Raw genomic sequence first — 14,402 nt, 5'->3', positions numbered from 1 at the left:
TGATCAGAAAATAGTATGTGTTACAAACATTTTATTCTCTATTTTGCAATGAGTTAAGGTTTGAGTTTTTGCCTGTATGCATATAACATATGTAAGTACCTTTAATTAAAATCGCATAGCCTAAATCGTTCTATACGATTTATGATGGAATTTTTAATGATAGGTAAATTTCTGTGTTAGGAGTCCCGAATTAGGGGATTGTTTTGTTGAATGCATGAGACAGTTCCAGAAGTGAACCAGATGAACATATGACATATTGATGAACAATATATGGGCATATTGAGGCAGTGTGCTTTGGTTATCTCTTATGAACATATTTTGAATGCTAAGTTTTAAATTCTATTATGTGTTATAATGTGCAACATAATGTTATAATATCAATAAGTCATGAAAAATATGCATGCACAAGGGAATGCTCATAAGAACATGAATGAGTAAATGGTTTAAAAGAACCAATGTGGTGTCATAAGTGCACAAATATGATATGTGGCATGTGATTATGGTGTGCAATAAGTCATGAAAAGCATACATGTACACGTGGATGTTCATGAAAGAGCAAATGGTTTAAAACAACCAATGTGTTGTCATAAGTGTACGAATATGTGATGTGTCATGTGATGATAATGTGCAATAAGTCATGAAAAATATGTCTGCACATGTGAGTACTCAAGCAAATGATTAAAAAGAACCAATATAGTGTCAAAAGTGTATAAAAGTATAAAAAGCATACATGCATATATAAACTTACCTTGGAGTAGTAGGCGGAGTTATAAATACTCAATTGGTTTAAAGGTACCAAGGGCATACTAAATAAGTTATCAATATCGATGCGGTAATAAACTATGTAACTGCTATGAGTGGGCATTATGATATTCTTGTCATACAGGCAATTGTGAAAATTTACCTCAGAGCGAAAGCAGGAGTAATTGGAGAGGAAGGGTCAAATGATAAATGACATGTATGATAAAATTCATTGACACCTTGCCTTAATAAAAAGAGAATCCAATAACCCATTTAGTTTATGACTTACCTTAGAGAGGGCAGGTGGTACACACTCTGATGGACTAAGTTAAATTTTTTTTTAGCAAAAAAGCTTATTTGGTTCCTAGTCCTTGGAGCTTAGGGAGGCAGACTATTACTATTGTTCTAGGGGGGTATGTCCACGTCTTCTGTAGAAGTTTAGGATTTATCATGTTTATTTTGTTATCACTGGTGAAATTTATCCCAGTTTTGAACCGCTCGCAATGAGACTGATTCAGTAAGACACTATAGTCATTAAAATTATACATAGCATAATAAACCCCTAAGTGGGCTTCTCTGTTTCGACACCTGGTCTTGTAAGTACCCACATGGAGAGTAAACAAGTAAAACAATGCCTAACACTTGAGCATATTTATTTTCTGATAAACTTATGTTGAAAACATGCCCTTAATTATTCAAATGCTTAATCATGGACATGCATTTAATTATTATAGTTGTCCATCTTAATGCATTATGATTATGACATTGCATTGTATATGTTCTGAAAAGATGTATGTTTTTATGTATGCTTTGTTCTGTATATATATGCAATGTGATTGTGTCTCTACTGAGACTCGATGAGTATGATCCCTATATTATAAATATTCAAGTAATAAATGAATGAGTTAGAGCGATGGCGGGATGCTACAAGTGATGCTAAAAATCAATTATTTTACACTTGAGATTTGTTTTGAAAAATAGTCTATTAAGGTTTGTTATTTCTTTTTTAATAATGTTATGGGCCTTAGAGTCCAACGTTTATAAATAATTCATTTGTTTGATGAATGATTAAATTTGGTTCATGAATCAAAATCTTTTTTCTATCTTAGATTCATATTCTTGATTAAAATCGATTTTACTGTTTGAATTTGAACTCAAAACCATTAAAAAAATGAATCTAGTCTTATGCTGAGTTAGAGTACGAGTTAACAAAAAGATACTTGTTCATGTTAAACTTTTTGGTAGGGGTGGCAATCGTGTCGGGTTGGCGGGTCGACCCGACGGGTTGGCGGGTCAGCATACCTCAACCCGAACTCGACCCGTTTATTAAACGGGTCGGCTGTGGCAAACACGAACCCGACCCGTTTAATAAACGGGTAACCCGACACAACCCGCCAACCCATTTAATAAATGGGTTGGGTCGGGTAAACGGGTTCTCAGGTTCGCGGGTCAGGTTGACGGGTCGGGTTGGCGGGTCGACGAGTTGGCGGGTCGGGTTGGCAGACGGGTTGGCGGGTTGGCGGGTCGGGTTGACCCACCCGCCTAACCCGTTTATTAAACGGGTTGACATACCCCCAACCCGAACCCGACATGTTTAATAAACGGGTTACGCGGGTCGACCCGTTTATTAAACGGGTTGGCTTAAGCCCAACCCGAACCCGCCTAAGAAGCGGGTTGGCGGGTCGGGTCAGAAATTGCCACCCCTACTTTTTGGGCCTTACGTAAGGAAATTTGTGTTTATACGTGCAACGTGAGCCCTAGGGATGGCAGTGGACCGGGGGAAAGCGGGGCCCCGCCCCGCTTCGCCCTGTTTGGACCGGGGATGAAGGGTATGAAACGGGGATGGAGGATAAAATCCATCCCCGCCGCGGAGGCGGGGCGGGGGTGGACGTGCACTTTTCCCCGCCCCGCCCCGTCCCCGCCACGATCCCCACCCCGACCACTTTTCCCCACAATATCCCCGCCCCGCCCGGCCTCATCCCCGTTTGGACCTTGGACCGGGGATGAAGGGTATGAAACAGGGATGGAGGCGGGGGTGGAGGATAAAATCCATCCCCGCCCCGCCCCGCCCCACTGCCATCCCTAGTGAGCCCCATGCGAAACTTTTTAAATTACCGTGCATCATGTATACATCACTTTCATGGGTCCCACGGTAGCACGTGTAACAAGAAGAAAGTAAGTCCATCCAAAAGCACTTATGGGACTTGAGGCGATGGAGGGTCCACATGATCAGCTGAATCAATAGGAATGAGAAAGAGGCTCATGCAATCACTCTCCGTCGGGAACGGGAATGATTATATATGTTTTCTTCCCCTCGTAAAACCAACGAAACAGACACCCTTCTTCTTCCCGTTAGCCGAGCTCTTTTACCTTTGTTTTATTTTTTATTTTTTTGGCTCCTCTCTCTCTCAAGTTTTCTAGAGAGAGAAAGGGACTGCTGTAATGGGAATTAAGGTGGTGGGAGGTGAAAGAGAGATGGTAAGGAGGCAGCTGGGAGATAAGGAAGGGGAGGAAATGGAAGGTGTTGGTGAATTGAAGGAGGTTGGGGAGGAACTCTTGGTTCCTCCCCTGAATTTTGCCATGGTAGATTATGGAGTCTTCCGTTCTGGATTTCCTGACATTACCAATTTCACCTTCCTTGAGACTCTAGGCCTTCGTTCTATTCTGTGAGTTTTTCTCTTCTCTTTTTAGATCATCTCTTTGTTCCTTCTCCGTCACTTGTAGTACGTAGCTCTGTATCTCACTTTCTTCTTTGGTGGTCACAGGTACCTCTGTCCAGAGCCTTACCCGGAGCCTAACGCGGTTTTCTTGAAAAAATACGGGATCCATCTGTTTCAGTTCGGGATTGACGGCACCAAGGTGATGGATATTGTTATTGCTCTCATTTTTTGTCTTTTTGTTTTTTTTTGTTTTTTTTTGTTTTTTTCAGTGTTGGTAATGTGAATTTTACTATACTGAGTTTCTTCTAAGCTTTGATATTGGTATGATTGATTTTGGTTTGCTAAGGTGTTTGCTAGCATTTGATCTTATTAAATTTGGCCTTTTTACTTCTGTTTCGTGAGAAGGTACATGGGGATTGCAGGATTTATGATAGATCTGGTGTTACTATGAAACAAGTTTTCTATGGTTTGAACCATTCAGAAAATTCAATTGAGATGGTTTCAAATAGTGAATGTTGGTATTGTTTGTATGGTTCTTCCAATCACAAATCCTTATGAATATGCTAAATTTTGGTTAAGAAAACGTGCCTTTTTTTTGTCTCCCAGCGTTTTTGGGGTAATCTGTGTCTCTTTCTTCTTGATGAAATCATATGAACTAGAAACTATCCAAGAATTAAGCACAACACTTTGTTCAATGTATGAAAAAGCATACTATACTAGTAATGGTTAGGGCATCAAATATTCATTTGTTTCGTCTTATTTTGTTCATGAATGGATTCCTACGTGGTTCAACAAGAGTTATATATTGCGGAGCTCATATATGAGTCAATATTGTGAAATAAAGCAACTTGAGGTGATATGGTTGGCAATTTCCTTCCTCACGCATATGCTTATGCCATAAACAGAGATATAGTATTCTTTCATGTTTCCCTTTTAACAAAATTTTCACTTGTCTTGTAGTGATTTCATGCTTTACAAGTCTTATTCCCCATGATCAAGACTTTAGACAGATGCCTCAGTGGAGTGATTTGTCTCGTTGTGAGGTGTTGGAGTATCATTTCACTCTATAAGTCCACCTTTTTGTTAACCCAACTGAACTCACATCTTGCATACAGGATAGCTTAGATTTCATAATTCATGTTTATTTATTTCTTCACCTTTGTGGTGACACACACTAGACTTATGACCACTAGGAGTTCCTATTCTTGTTTTGTTTCCCATCCACTTGTTGGAGATGGTTTTACCTTTTGATTATGCTGATCCTTGATTCTATTATTTCCACCAATGGACTTTCTCTATAACTACAGGCATGCTGAGTGTACTGTGTATGTTGTAAGTTGCAGAGAAATCTGTCCCATGTAACAAATTATTAGGTTTGATGACTTAGTTCACCTTCTAGTTGTCATAAATGATTCTTCATTTCAACATGGTGCATATGCATTCAGCTTTGAAAGTATAGCTTTTGTTTATGTACATTCAATGTTTTCCATACGGATGATTTTGCTGTGATGCTTTTTCTCCTTTTCAGTTGACATGAATATGATTTATCAGTTCTCTTCAACTTTATCTATGGTCTACTGCCAGTGTTGTATGCATTAACCCTGCATTTATGGCTATAAGATATAATAATGTTGTTGTTGATGAAAACAACAACAATAATAATAATAATAGATAACTTAGGCTCGTGAAAGTACTATGGCCAACTCTTTGTTATTTCCAATGTGGACGTGAATATGGAGAGATCCAATTAAACTTTAATATGGGTATGTTTCTTCTCCTATGACTTTGGTTGTATAGCCAGACTTGACCAATCTGGAAGCTGAAGCATATATTTCGCAAAACAAATCATTCTTCTCATATGATCACATATAGTTTCCCCTCCACTGCGATGGGAAACAGAGTTTTGTTTCAGCTGCACTGTTCCTCTAGAAATACTTCTTTGAATAGAAAATAACCCCTCTATAATGATGTAAATCACATTATTAACATTTTGGTCAAGAATATGCAGAATTTGTTTTGTCCATAAAAAGATATATTGCCTTCCATACAAGTCCAAACTTCTAACAGAGCACTTTTTTATTGTATCTTCTCCTGCTCCCCTTTCTATTGATTGACTGTTTTTAATGTGTTGTTTAATAATGTTCTTCTTTCTCTAGAATGCTGCTTTTATTTTATGGAACATTGCATTATCCATGTCATATTTCTTAACCTAATAAAAAATAGAAATTATTAAAAAGAAACTTTGTGACCATGTGTAGGAGCCTTTTGTGAACATCCCAGAAGATACAGTTCGTGAGGCACTCAAAGTTGTTCTTGGTACTAAAATAACTCGAAACCTTTCTGGTTATCTATTTGTTTAAACCTATAGGCCAGTAATGAACATGTATTGGGCATGCAGATGCTAGGAATCTCCCAATTTTAATTCACTGCAAGAGGGGAAAGGTACTGATACTACTTCTAGTACTGCTTTTACTATTCTAATTTTGTTTCTTATGTGCATTTTGTGTTGCTATTTTTTGTCCTTCCAATTCATGCATTAGTTTTACTAACTGTGTGCTTGGTTGCTACAGCATCGAACAGGTTGTGTTGTTGGCTGTTTAAGGAAACTGCAAAGATGGTGCTTGTCTTCAATTTTTGCTGAATATCAGCGTTTTGCTGCAGCCAAAACTCGAGTGTCCGATGAAAGGTTTATGGAGTTGTTTGATGTATCCACCCTAAAAAAAATTCCTCCCTTTGCATCCCATAAAAGGTAGATTCTTTTTTCTTTCAACTTTAAAAGAATTGGCGTTTTGCTATATTAGAGCAGACAATTATTATTTGCGGGATGTAAATCAGCAGCAGAGGAATGAACTATTAAGTGTTCTCTGAGATACTGACAATAAGTTTTGAAACTATAAAAGTACAAATTTTGTAATAGTAAGATGTCAAGGAAGTTGGCACCTTTTTTTATTTTTTTCTTGGTGTCCCTTTATAATGATTGGCACAAATTTATTAGTACTTCGCTGTTTGCTGCACCTTTTATATTATATTTGACAAGAACAAACATTGGGATCACTAAGATTTGTTCATAGCATGGACGTCAAGGTTTGCATTTGGTATAATGGCTTATGAACGAGTCATAAAAGCAATACAGATCATGCCATGGATGTCCATTAAATGCTTCATTTTGATACGTATGTATCTCCTGTTTTTAGCTGAAGTTTATGTTATTATCAGGAGCAATATCCGTCTTGAGTTTACATGAGCAACCTAAACTCTCCTATCATTCTTGTAAATGTAGCCTCTCTCTCTCTCTCTCTCTCTCTCTGTAATTAAGATATTTTTGCTGTAAAAGCATGTACCATGGAATATAAGTTGACTAATATAAAATATCTTTTTTTATATTCTCCCACCGACCACAAGAGGGGGCTGAAAACTGCAACGGCTAGGAAAGAGGATGCATTTATTTGAGATTGCTTACTGCAGATTATTGAGGAGAGGCAGTAGCTGTAAGGTTGAGACAATGGGCAACCCATATGGCGTGTTTGCAGCGCTGACCTTTGATGCCAAGTTGGTGTGGTTTGACAGTAACTCCAAGATGGTTGCGAAGCACATTTCCAAAACCAAAGTTAACCAACTGGTTTGGATTGGTTTGATGGAAAGGGTGATGGTCTCACAAGGCTGGACCATCTCCTTTAGTTTTAGGGGAGGGAACTGTGTGGCCATTCTCATAACAAAACTGTCGCCAGGAATCATGCACACAAGGGGACTTAGGTGATAGAGTTGGTCCAGTGCGTGATCCTATAGTGGGGGTGGTTCAGATTGTTGTCAATCCGAGCCTGTTTCTTTGCTTATTTTTCACAAGCCTTTTTCCTGTTGAGTCCATTTTTAGGTCTTTTAGCCAGGATGACAAACAACATCGATCCTTGGCTTAAAAGGGAAGCGGAGAGATGATCGTGGTATGATTTCATTCCCCATTGCCTTGATGGTAAGATCTTTCTTGAGAGATCCAACATTGTTGTTGATGTGCTTACTAGTTCGCTTTTTAATGTTTAGCTGTTTGCCTGCTGCCTCTCTCTCTCTCTCTCTCTCTCTCTCTCTCTCTCTCTCATACACGCACACACTCTGTGGCTTAAAGAAAAGGACGAGAAGAATTGAACTGGTGTAAAACGAATGACCAAATCAGAATGTTAATTGCAGAGAATTCCCTCATAAAAAATTTCCAACTTTTTTGATGCAGGGCGCAGTATAAAGATAGAAACGGTGCGAGAAAAGCATTGTGCAAAATCCTGTTCCAGAAAACTAACTAATAAACTCGAGCAACAAATCATATATATTAGGTTTCCAGAAGAAAACAAGAAAAGAATCGGGGAGCATCAGAAGTGCACTTGTCCACATGGAGATGAGACTCCAATCGGTTCAAAGTGAAGAATGAAATTGAAACCATCGTCATCTGCTCCATGTTTATCTTATTTTCAAAATGAAAAATAAAGGAAGGAGAAAGGATGTGGTCGAGCAACAATCGAAACGCCAATCAGGCAGGACGCAAGGGCGGCCGAAACGATATCTCGACGCTTGGTACTTTGCTGTCCTCTGTTCCAACCAAGAGACTAGGTAAAGGCTGACCAATCTCCGACTTACCCTTCATGAAACAGAGAGAGAGAGAGAGGGAGAGAGAGAGAGAGAGAGAACATTAATCAAAACTGCAAAGACATAAAACTCAAGAGAGAGAGAGAGTGGCTACCGATACCACGAAACAGAGACAACGCATCAATCAAAACTGCAAAAACATAAAACTCAAAAGGGAAGAGAGAGACAGAGACAGAGAGAGAGAGAGAGAGAGAGAGAGAGAGAGAGAGAGAGAGAGAGAGAGTTGGCTACCATTACCACGAAACAGAAACCAGAGACCAGAGAAAATACATCAATCAAAACTGCAAAAATCCCAAAAGGAGAGAGAGAGAGATGTTAAATCTGCCCTTCTGCTCAGAAACCTAAAGATGAGGCAGCAATAAAAGGCAGTGAGAGAGAGAACTAATCCTTGCGTTTTTCTGCTCAAAACCCTAAAATTGGGGATTTGATAAATTCATCCTTTCACCGTCGGATAAGGAATGGAAGGCTACGATTACGACTACTTTCCTAATCGAGTAAAGTTGTACGAACCCTCCGATTCCCAAGTTTCTTCTTGAATTTTTTTTTTTCCAATTCCCCTTCGTCCCACTTTTTTTTTACCAAAAAGTGTTCTTCCATTTTCCTTATTTGCCTAGGGGCTGTCAATTGAATATTTCAACCGTTCTTTGGCTGCACTGGCTCTTCAAGAAATGGCTGGGCTCTTAAAAAGCTCGTTCAAACTGGTAAAATATGTTCATCAAGCCAAATACAAACAGTACGTGTTCAGTTCAGCTTGGCTTGCACAGGCTCGTCAAGTAACACCGAATGTATTTTGTCCATGTTTGACATATTTTTTTAGTCTGGGCCAAAACAAAAAATGATGCCAAAAGTGAGTGCCATCTACATCATTCAGTATTATAAATCATATATGTCAAATAAATAGTCCAAAGTGCTTGATTTTCAAGCCATAGTTTTTCCTCTCTTTTTTTAGTTCAAATCCTGTATCTTCTAGCTCTGAAACAATGTATTTTTTCTATAAGGAAATCAACTTACGCTTGGTTCAATAGATCTAGAGTTCAAATCTTATTATTTAGAGCTCATGATGTTGAGCTTGACTCTCACCACAAAAATGAGCCAGGTTCGAATGCCCCATCTTGGAAACTCGTTTACCCCTAGCTGCACCCAGGTCAATTTCCGGTTTTGTTAGGTCCAAAAGTGAGAGCCCACCCAAACCCATATATACTTCAAAGAGCAATTTCGAAGGGGTTATTTACAAAATTGTCATTTATTTATAGTTCAATTTCATACATAAAAAATTCTATAATTCAAAAAACATAATTCATTTTTTTATGGTTAGCCAAAACAATCCTTTGAGTATTAGTAACCTATGTTGCAAATATCATCGATCTTATAAAAATATCATGATTTTGTTGCATTATTTTCTAAGGTCGATATAATACTGAAAAACAAACTGATATTGCAAAATATTTCTTAGATTGTCAGCAGTGCATTTTTGTGAAAAATTATTTTGATAAAAATATTTTTGAAAATAATTTCTAATAATATAACATATATATTTATTTATTTTGTATATATTTCATAGAGTGATGCCAACCAAAGTTAGGAACCTACCATGAGTGAATGGAGGTGTTTGGGGTGTTTTTCGCAAATTTGGCTCTGCAGACGCATTCGGCATAATCAATTAGCTAGAAAACAACACTTGAATTGTGTTTTATCAATGAGAAAACATGAAGTTTTCAGCTTGAGTATTTATCAAAATTGTAAACTATTAATTTTTAAACCTTATAAAAACCTATCCACGTCGAAAACGGACTATCTAAGAGTCCATTCCCATAAAATCAAGCATGTAGAATACATTTGTATGGTCAAATTTGAAAAAAACATGAAAACCCTCAGGCAATGGGGTAGGCAGCTACCCCTACTAATACCTTATATATTTATGTATCCTGATGTTCTTTTCAAAGAAAGCCAAATTTTTTGAAATGTTGTGTGATTTTCCAGGGAAAGAGATTTTGTGGCATTCTTATTAAGTTCTGTTAGTTAGCTCTTTCAATTTTCTGAAAATGTTTTAACATTGTCCTTTACAATCACTAAAATTGATGATCTTACCCTTAACAATCCATCTCTTCCTTTTTTGCCTACCTTCATCTATATTTTCATCTTCTCCCTTCTCCACAACGTTCATCTTTTACGACCAAGATTGCATGTTAGTCTGTATAAACATATTACAATTCACCCAGCATGAGTCTAAACCTTTCTATCTTTCTAATTAGCAGTTGTGACCCAATCCAAATCAGTTCCAATTTTCTTGCTTGAAATCCAATTATTCCTATCAATAGGCTAAATTCGCGTCCATTGATCAAGAGGCCACTTTAATCAGCTTCATCCCTCTTTTGAACATATGGATATTGGATCATATTATTCGAAGTTCAATTGGACGTGGTTCAATCAAGATCTCAACATGTACTTTTTCAGGAAAGGGAAGTTGGATCTGGACCCACTTGGCGTTTGCTAGCCAGGGTCCTGAACCTAGGCTGAATGCTTTCAAAATGTAATTTTGAGTTTTTTTATATTTACATGAAGAAACTGCCCTCAAGATTAGAAACCAAGTCGTGGGGTTTATCCAGAGCCGTACCTGTGTTTTATGGGGCCTAAGGCGGAGGGAAAAAATGGGCCCCCTATTAATAGTAGGAGTTCGGGGGCAGCGCCTCCCAATTTTTTTTAAAGAATCAAAATAACAATAAAATTTGCATTCACATTAAACAAATATAATATTCCAAATATTTTATATTATATTAAATAAAAATGTATAAAATATTTATATAAACTACCTCAACAATACTCATTGGCCATAAAAATGGGGCCCTAAATTTTTTTTGGGCCCAGAGGCCCAAGCCTCATTGGCCTCTTTGCAGGTCCGGCTCTGGGTTTATCCCTTGCCCCAAGGAAGTCACCATGCTTTGGCATGCGCAAGGAGTGATGTTCATGGGATTTGAACCTATACCGCCTGCCTAGCGGCCTAGGCCCCATCCCACTACACCAAGCCCCTTTGGGGCACGTGTAATTTTGAGTTGCGAACAAGTTTCTTTTTTCAAAGCAATAAATTAAAATGCGAATTTGCTGACTAGGCTAACCACTCATGCTTGTCATCCTGATCAAGAGTTGCCTGATCCAATCCTGTTTGATCCGTTTACAACTCTTACCTTTGGTTGGATTCATGACAATCTCCTCCGGTCGCTTCTTTTGTATTCACTTGCTGGGTATGGAGAATCTTTTCACATGATTGAGTTTGAGTATTATTTTCATATATTTTTTATTGGATCTCTAGCTTTCCTTAGCATAGTGTAGGAGTAGTTTTGGAGATCATAGATTTCTTTATGGATCTGACAATAGATTTGCATCAGTTGTTATCAAAGCAGGTTATCCTCTATTATGATTTTCATGATGGTTGAGAGTCCAAAAGGCGATCACGAAGATCAATGATTGATTTGTTCAGTTGCAAAGATGAGATGAAACATATGGATTGTCTTCAAAATGAGGTATGTGATGTGTAAAAGATCCACAAGGATGGATTGGACATAGATGTTTCATGATGATGTACTCATCAAACTAAAGGAAAAGAGAAGGAAAGTGGGTGGCAGGTGCAATTGGGTGGCACACGAATTTGAAGTGACTCTTGATGCCCTGAACATGGTGAATCAACCATAGGTGCTGCACAAACAACAATTGGTGGGGCAAGAAACTTTGACAAGTAACATATGCATCAGCTTTGATGTCGGCCAAAGTTGAGCTGTCATGTTCATCCTAAAATTTTTAACCCGAAAAACTATTATTTTTTAAAAAATGGGGTCTTATCTATAACATCACCTTAATTGAATTGAGCTCTAAAGAGTTAGCCTACACAAGTACCAACATTTAATAGTTTCTTAAAACAGAGTTCGAGAAAAGACATTTAACTGACAAAATCATTTTTTAAAAAAGTTTAAAAATGCAGCATAAATTATAAATTAAGAATTCAATTAAACATTTTGGGCAAGTTATAGGTATTTAAATACATCTCATCCATTCGTAAATCAAATTTGACTATTCATAGCATAAATAAAAGTTCATATATTTAGACTCAAAATTTAAGAATTCAAATAATCAAATAATGTCCCTAAGATTCCAAATTATCGATTTACACGACACCCTTGTAGTATCTCGCAACCACTTCGTAATTTAATTGCATCACCCATTACCTATATTTATATAAAAGTAAGGGGTCAGACTTCCTCAAGTCTCACTAAGTTACACATTAATCAAGCATATGTATACAACCTTAAGTATACATGTAAACAATACCAATTCATAATAAGAACATGGCAATCATAATGTCTAAATTTAATTAACACATCACTAGAACATATCATTAATTTACACTGAACAACAGAATATGCATGCTTTCAATAACAAATATAATATGAATACAATTGTATAATTAAAAAGTGTTTTTAATCAATTAATGCATTGTTTCTCTTGATTACCAACCTTATCGGGTACGCATGTGGTGTCACTCGAAACAGACAAGACTCGTTTGGATGTTTATTATATTGTGTTTAATTTTTTCGTTTGAGTGACTGACTGAGTCAAAAACGTATGTAGGAGCAGTTCCAGATCGAGAGAAGCTCTCATAGTAGCTACGACAAAAAAGAAGAATCGATCATATACTTCTGCAGAAGGAATGATTATACCACCTATGACTAATATTTAGTAGTCATGACCCCCTAACTCTCTTGGACTTGAGGACCAACAAAGTCATTGATACTCAAAACATTTTTATCAATTTACGGGTCTAGAGATTTTGTGCCAGCTACCCTCTTCAAGGTAGACTTGGGCCTTTCGGTTCATCGTACCCTTGTGAGGCATACCCGAAACTTTAAAAAAGGTTATGTTTATTAGGCCATAAATCAATACAGTAAATCACACATGAATAACCCATTGTGTCAAGTATGTCTCGGTTCTTATTCAAAACCTTACCTCACATATAATTATGATCAAACATGTGCACAATCATGATTTTCACAGTTTAATGCACAAACACATACATGGCATATTGTTTTAACATTGAAATACAAACATTATAACATAATTATGTTATGGCTACATGTTGCATAACACAATACTACGTACCTCCTTGTATGCATCTCACACACAGCATGTCATAACTTTAAATGCATTCATATCTTCAAGTGCACACCATAAACATGTTATACATCATAAACATGCAGTATAATATAAATATATGTTGATCAGTAAATTACAATGAGCATGCATACATAACAATAATTTAATAATCATATGTAAATTCACCAAATCTATTTCTCCCGGAAACCTAAATATTTTTCAAAATTCATATATGATTGGCAAGGCTGCCATGCCTTATGGAAGTTGATTTCAGACTTGATTTTTTTTTTAAATATTTTCAGATGTTTGGAATCAATCCCCCAAATCTCAGATTTTTAGGATGTTTTTTCCTCTTTTAAATATTTTGCTGCAGCAGCTATGTTTCTTTTTTCGCAAGGCTAAGTCACGAGATTTGTGAAACTGAAAGTTTTTCAATGGATTATAAAGTATCCCTGCTTCAGACATTTTTCAAGTTCTCTCTTCTTGATCATTTCAAGTTACAGTGCCGCTTTTAAGTAATCTTTGCATTTAGAGTACAGAACTTGAATACCCTTGTCATAGAACATCAAACATAAAAACAAAACGAATCACAAATCAAACAGAACATACAAATATCAAACATGTCTAATTACCGAAAATTTTGCTAAATGCATCGCCGAAACCCCGAAATCGTTGATGCCGGTGGCTGAAACCCCTCTCCTTTTAAAACCACTTTTTGCAGTTTGTGGCGAACAAAAAAAATCTGTTGAGTCATTACGACCGAATCCCCTCTCTCTGAGTCTCTTTAAAAAAAACCTTGACTGACTGATATTTGTCATCGTCGGTGAGTCATCGATTGTCAGAACCGGTGACTGAGTGAATCCGGGAAGAGAAAGTGAGAGAGACGAAAATGAAGAGGAAAAGGAAAGAGGGAGAGAGAGAGATATGCACCGGCGGTGTCCGCTCGCAGCTCATAGATAAGCTCGGTAGTCTATAGGGTTTGAAAGGACGGTGGAAACTGGAAACTCATTTTTGTTTCTTAAAAGAACAATGAAAACAAAACCATAAAAAAGCGATACAAATATAATGGTGATATATCTCGAGATTTACCAAATCTAGTGATATTTTTGTGAGAAATTGTCATAAAAAAATCTTGCGAGATTTAGCCGTTTAAACCTTTTAACATTTTTTCTTGCATTTTTTATGAGATTTTTGTAAATTTTGCAATATTTATCACCATAAAAAAGTATG

The 14,402-nt window shown here is 37.1% G+C and overlaps 1 protein-coding gene and 1 non-coding gene across 2 annotated transcripts; one reads left to right on the top strand and one right to left on the bottom strand.

Annotated features, from left to right (window-relative positions):
- Nucleotides 1–3,182: 3,182 nt before the first annotated feature.
- On the top strand, nucleotides 3,183–6,308 carry LOC149818699 (inositol diphosphatase DSP1-like). Its single transcript, XM_089985291.1, has 5 exons — nucleotides 3,183–3,407; nucleotides 3,507–3,600; nucleotides 5,660–5,717; nucleotides 5,800–5,843; nucleotides 5,972–6,308. Exons 1-5 carry the CDS (start codon nucleotides 3,184–3,186, stop codon nucleotides 6,152–6,154), a joined length of 603 nt encoding a protein of 200 aa, XP_089841417.1. The 5' UTR covers nucleotide 3,183; the 3' UTR covers nucleotides 6,155–6,308.
- A 1,577-nt stretch (nucleotides 6,309–7,885) lies between these two features.
- On the bottom strand, nucleotides 7,886–8,021 carry LOC149818698 (small nucleolar RNA snoR111). The gene has a single exon (XR_016427512.1). It is a non-coding gene; the product is annotated as a small nucleolar RNA snoR111 (small nucleolar RNA).
- Nucleotides 8,022–14,402: the final 6,381 nt, after the last annotated feature.

The sequence above is a fragment of the Nuphar pumila genome, chromosome 13, assembly GCF_984573655.1.
Source record: "Nuphar pumila chromosome 13, dmNupPumi1.hap1.1, whole genome shotgun sequence".
Classification (NCBI taxonomy): Eukaryota; Viridiplantae; Streptophyta; class Magnoliopsida; order Nymphaeales; family Nymphaeaceae; genus Nuphar; species Nuphar pumila.
Note: the sequence above shows the minus strand (reverse complement) of the source record. Positions and strands in the feature narration are given on the sequence as shown.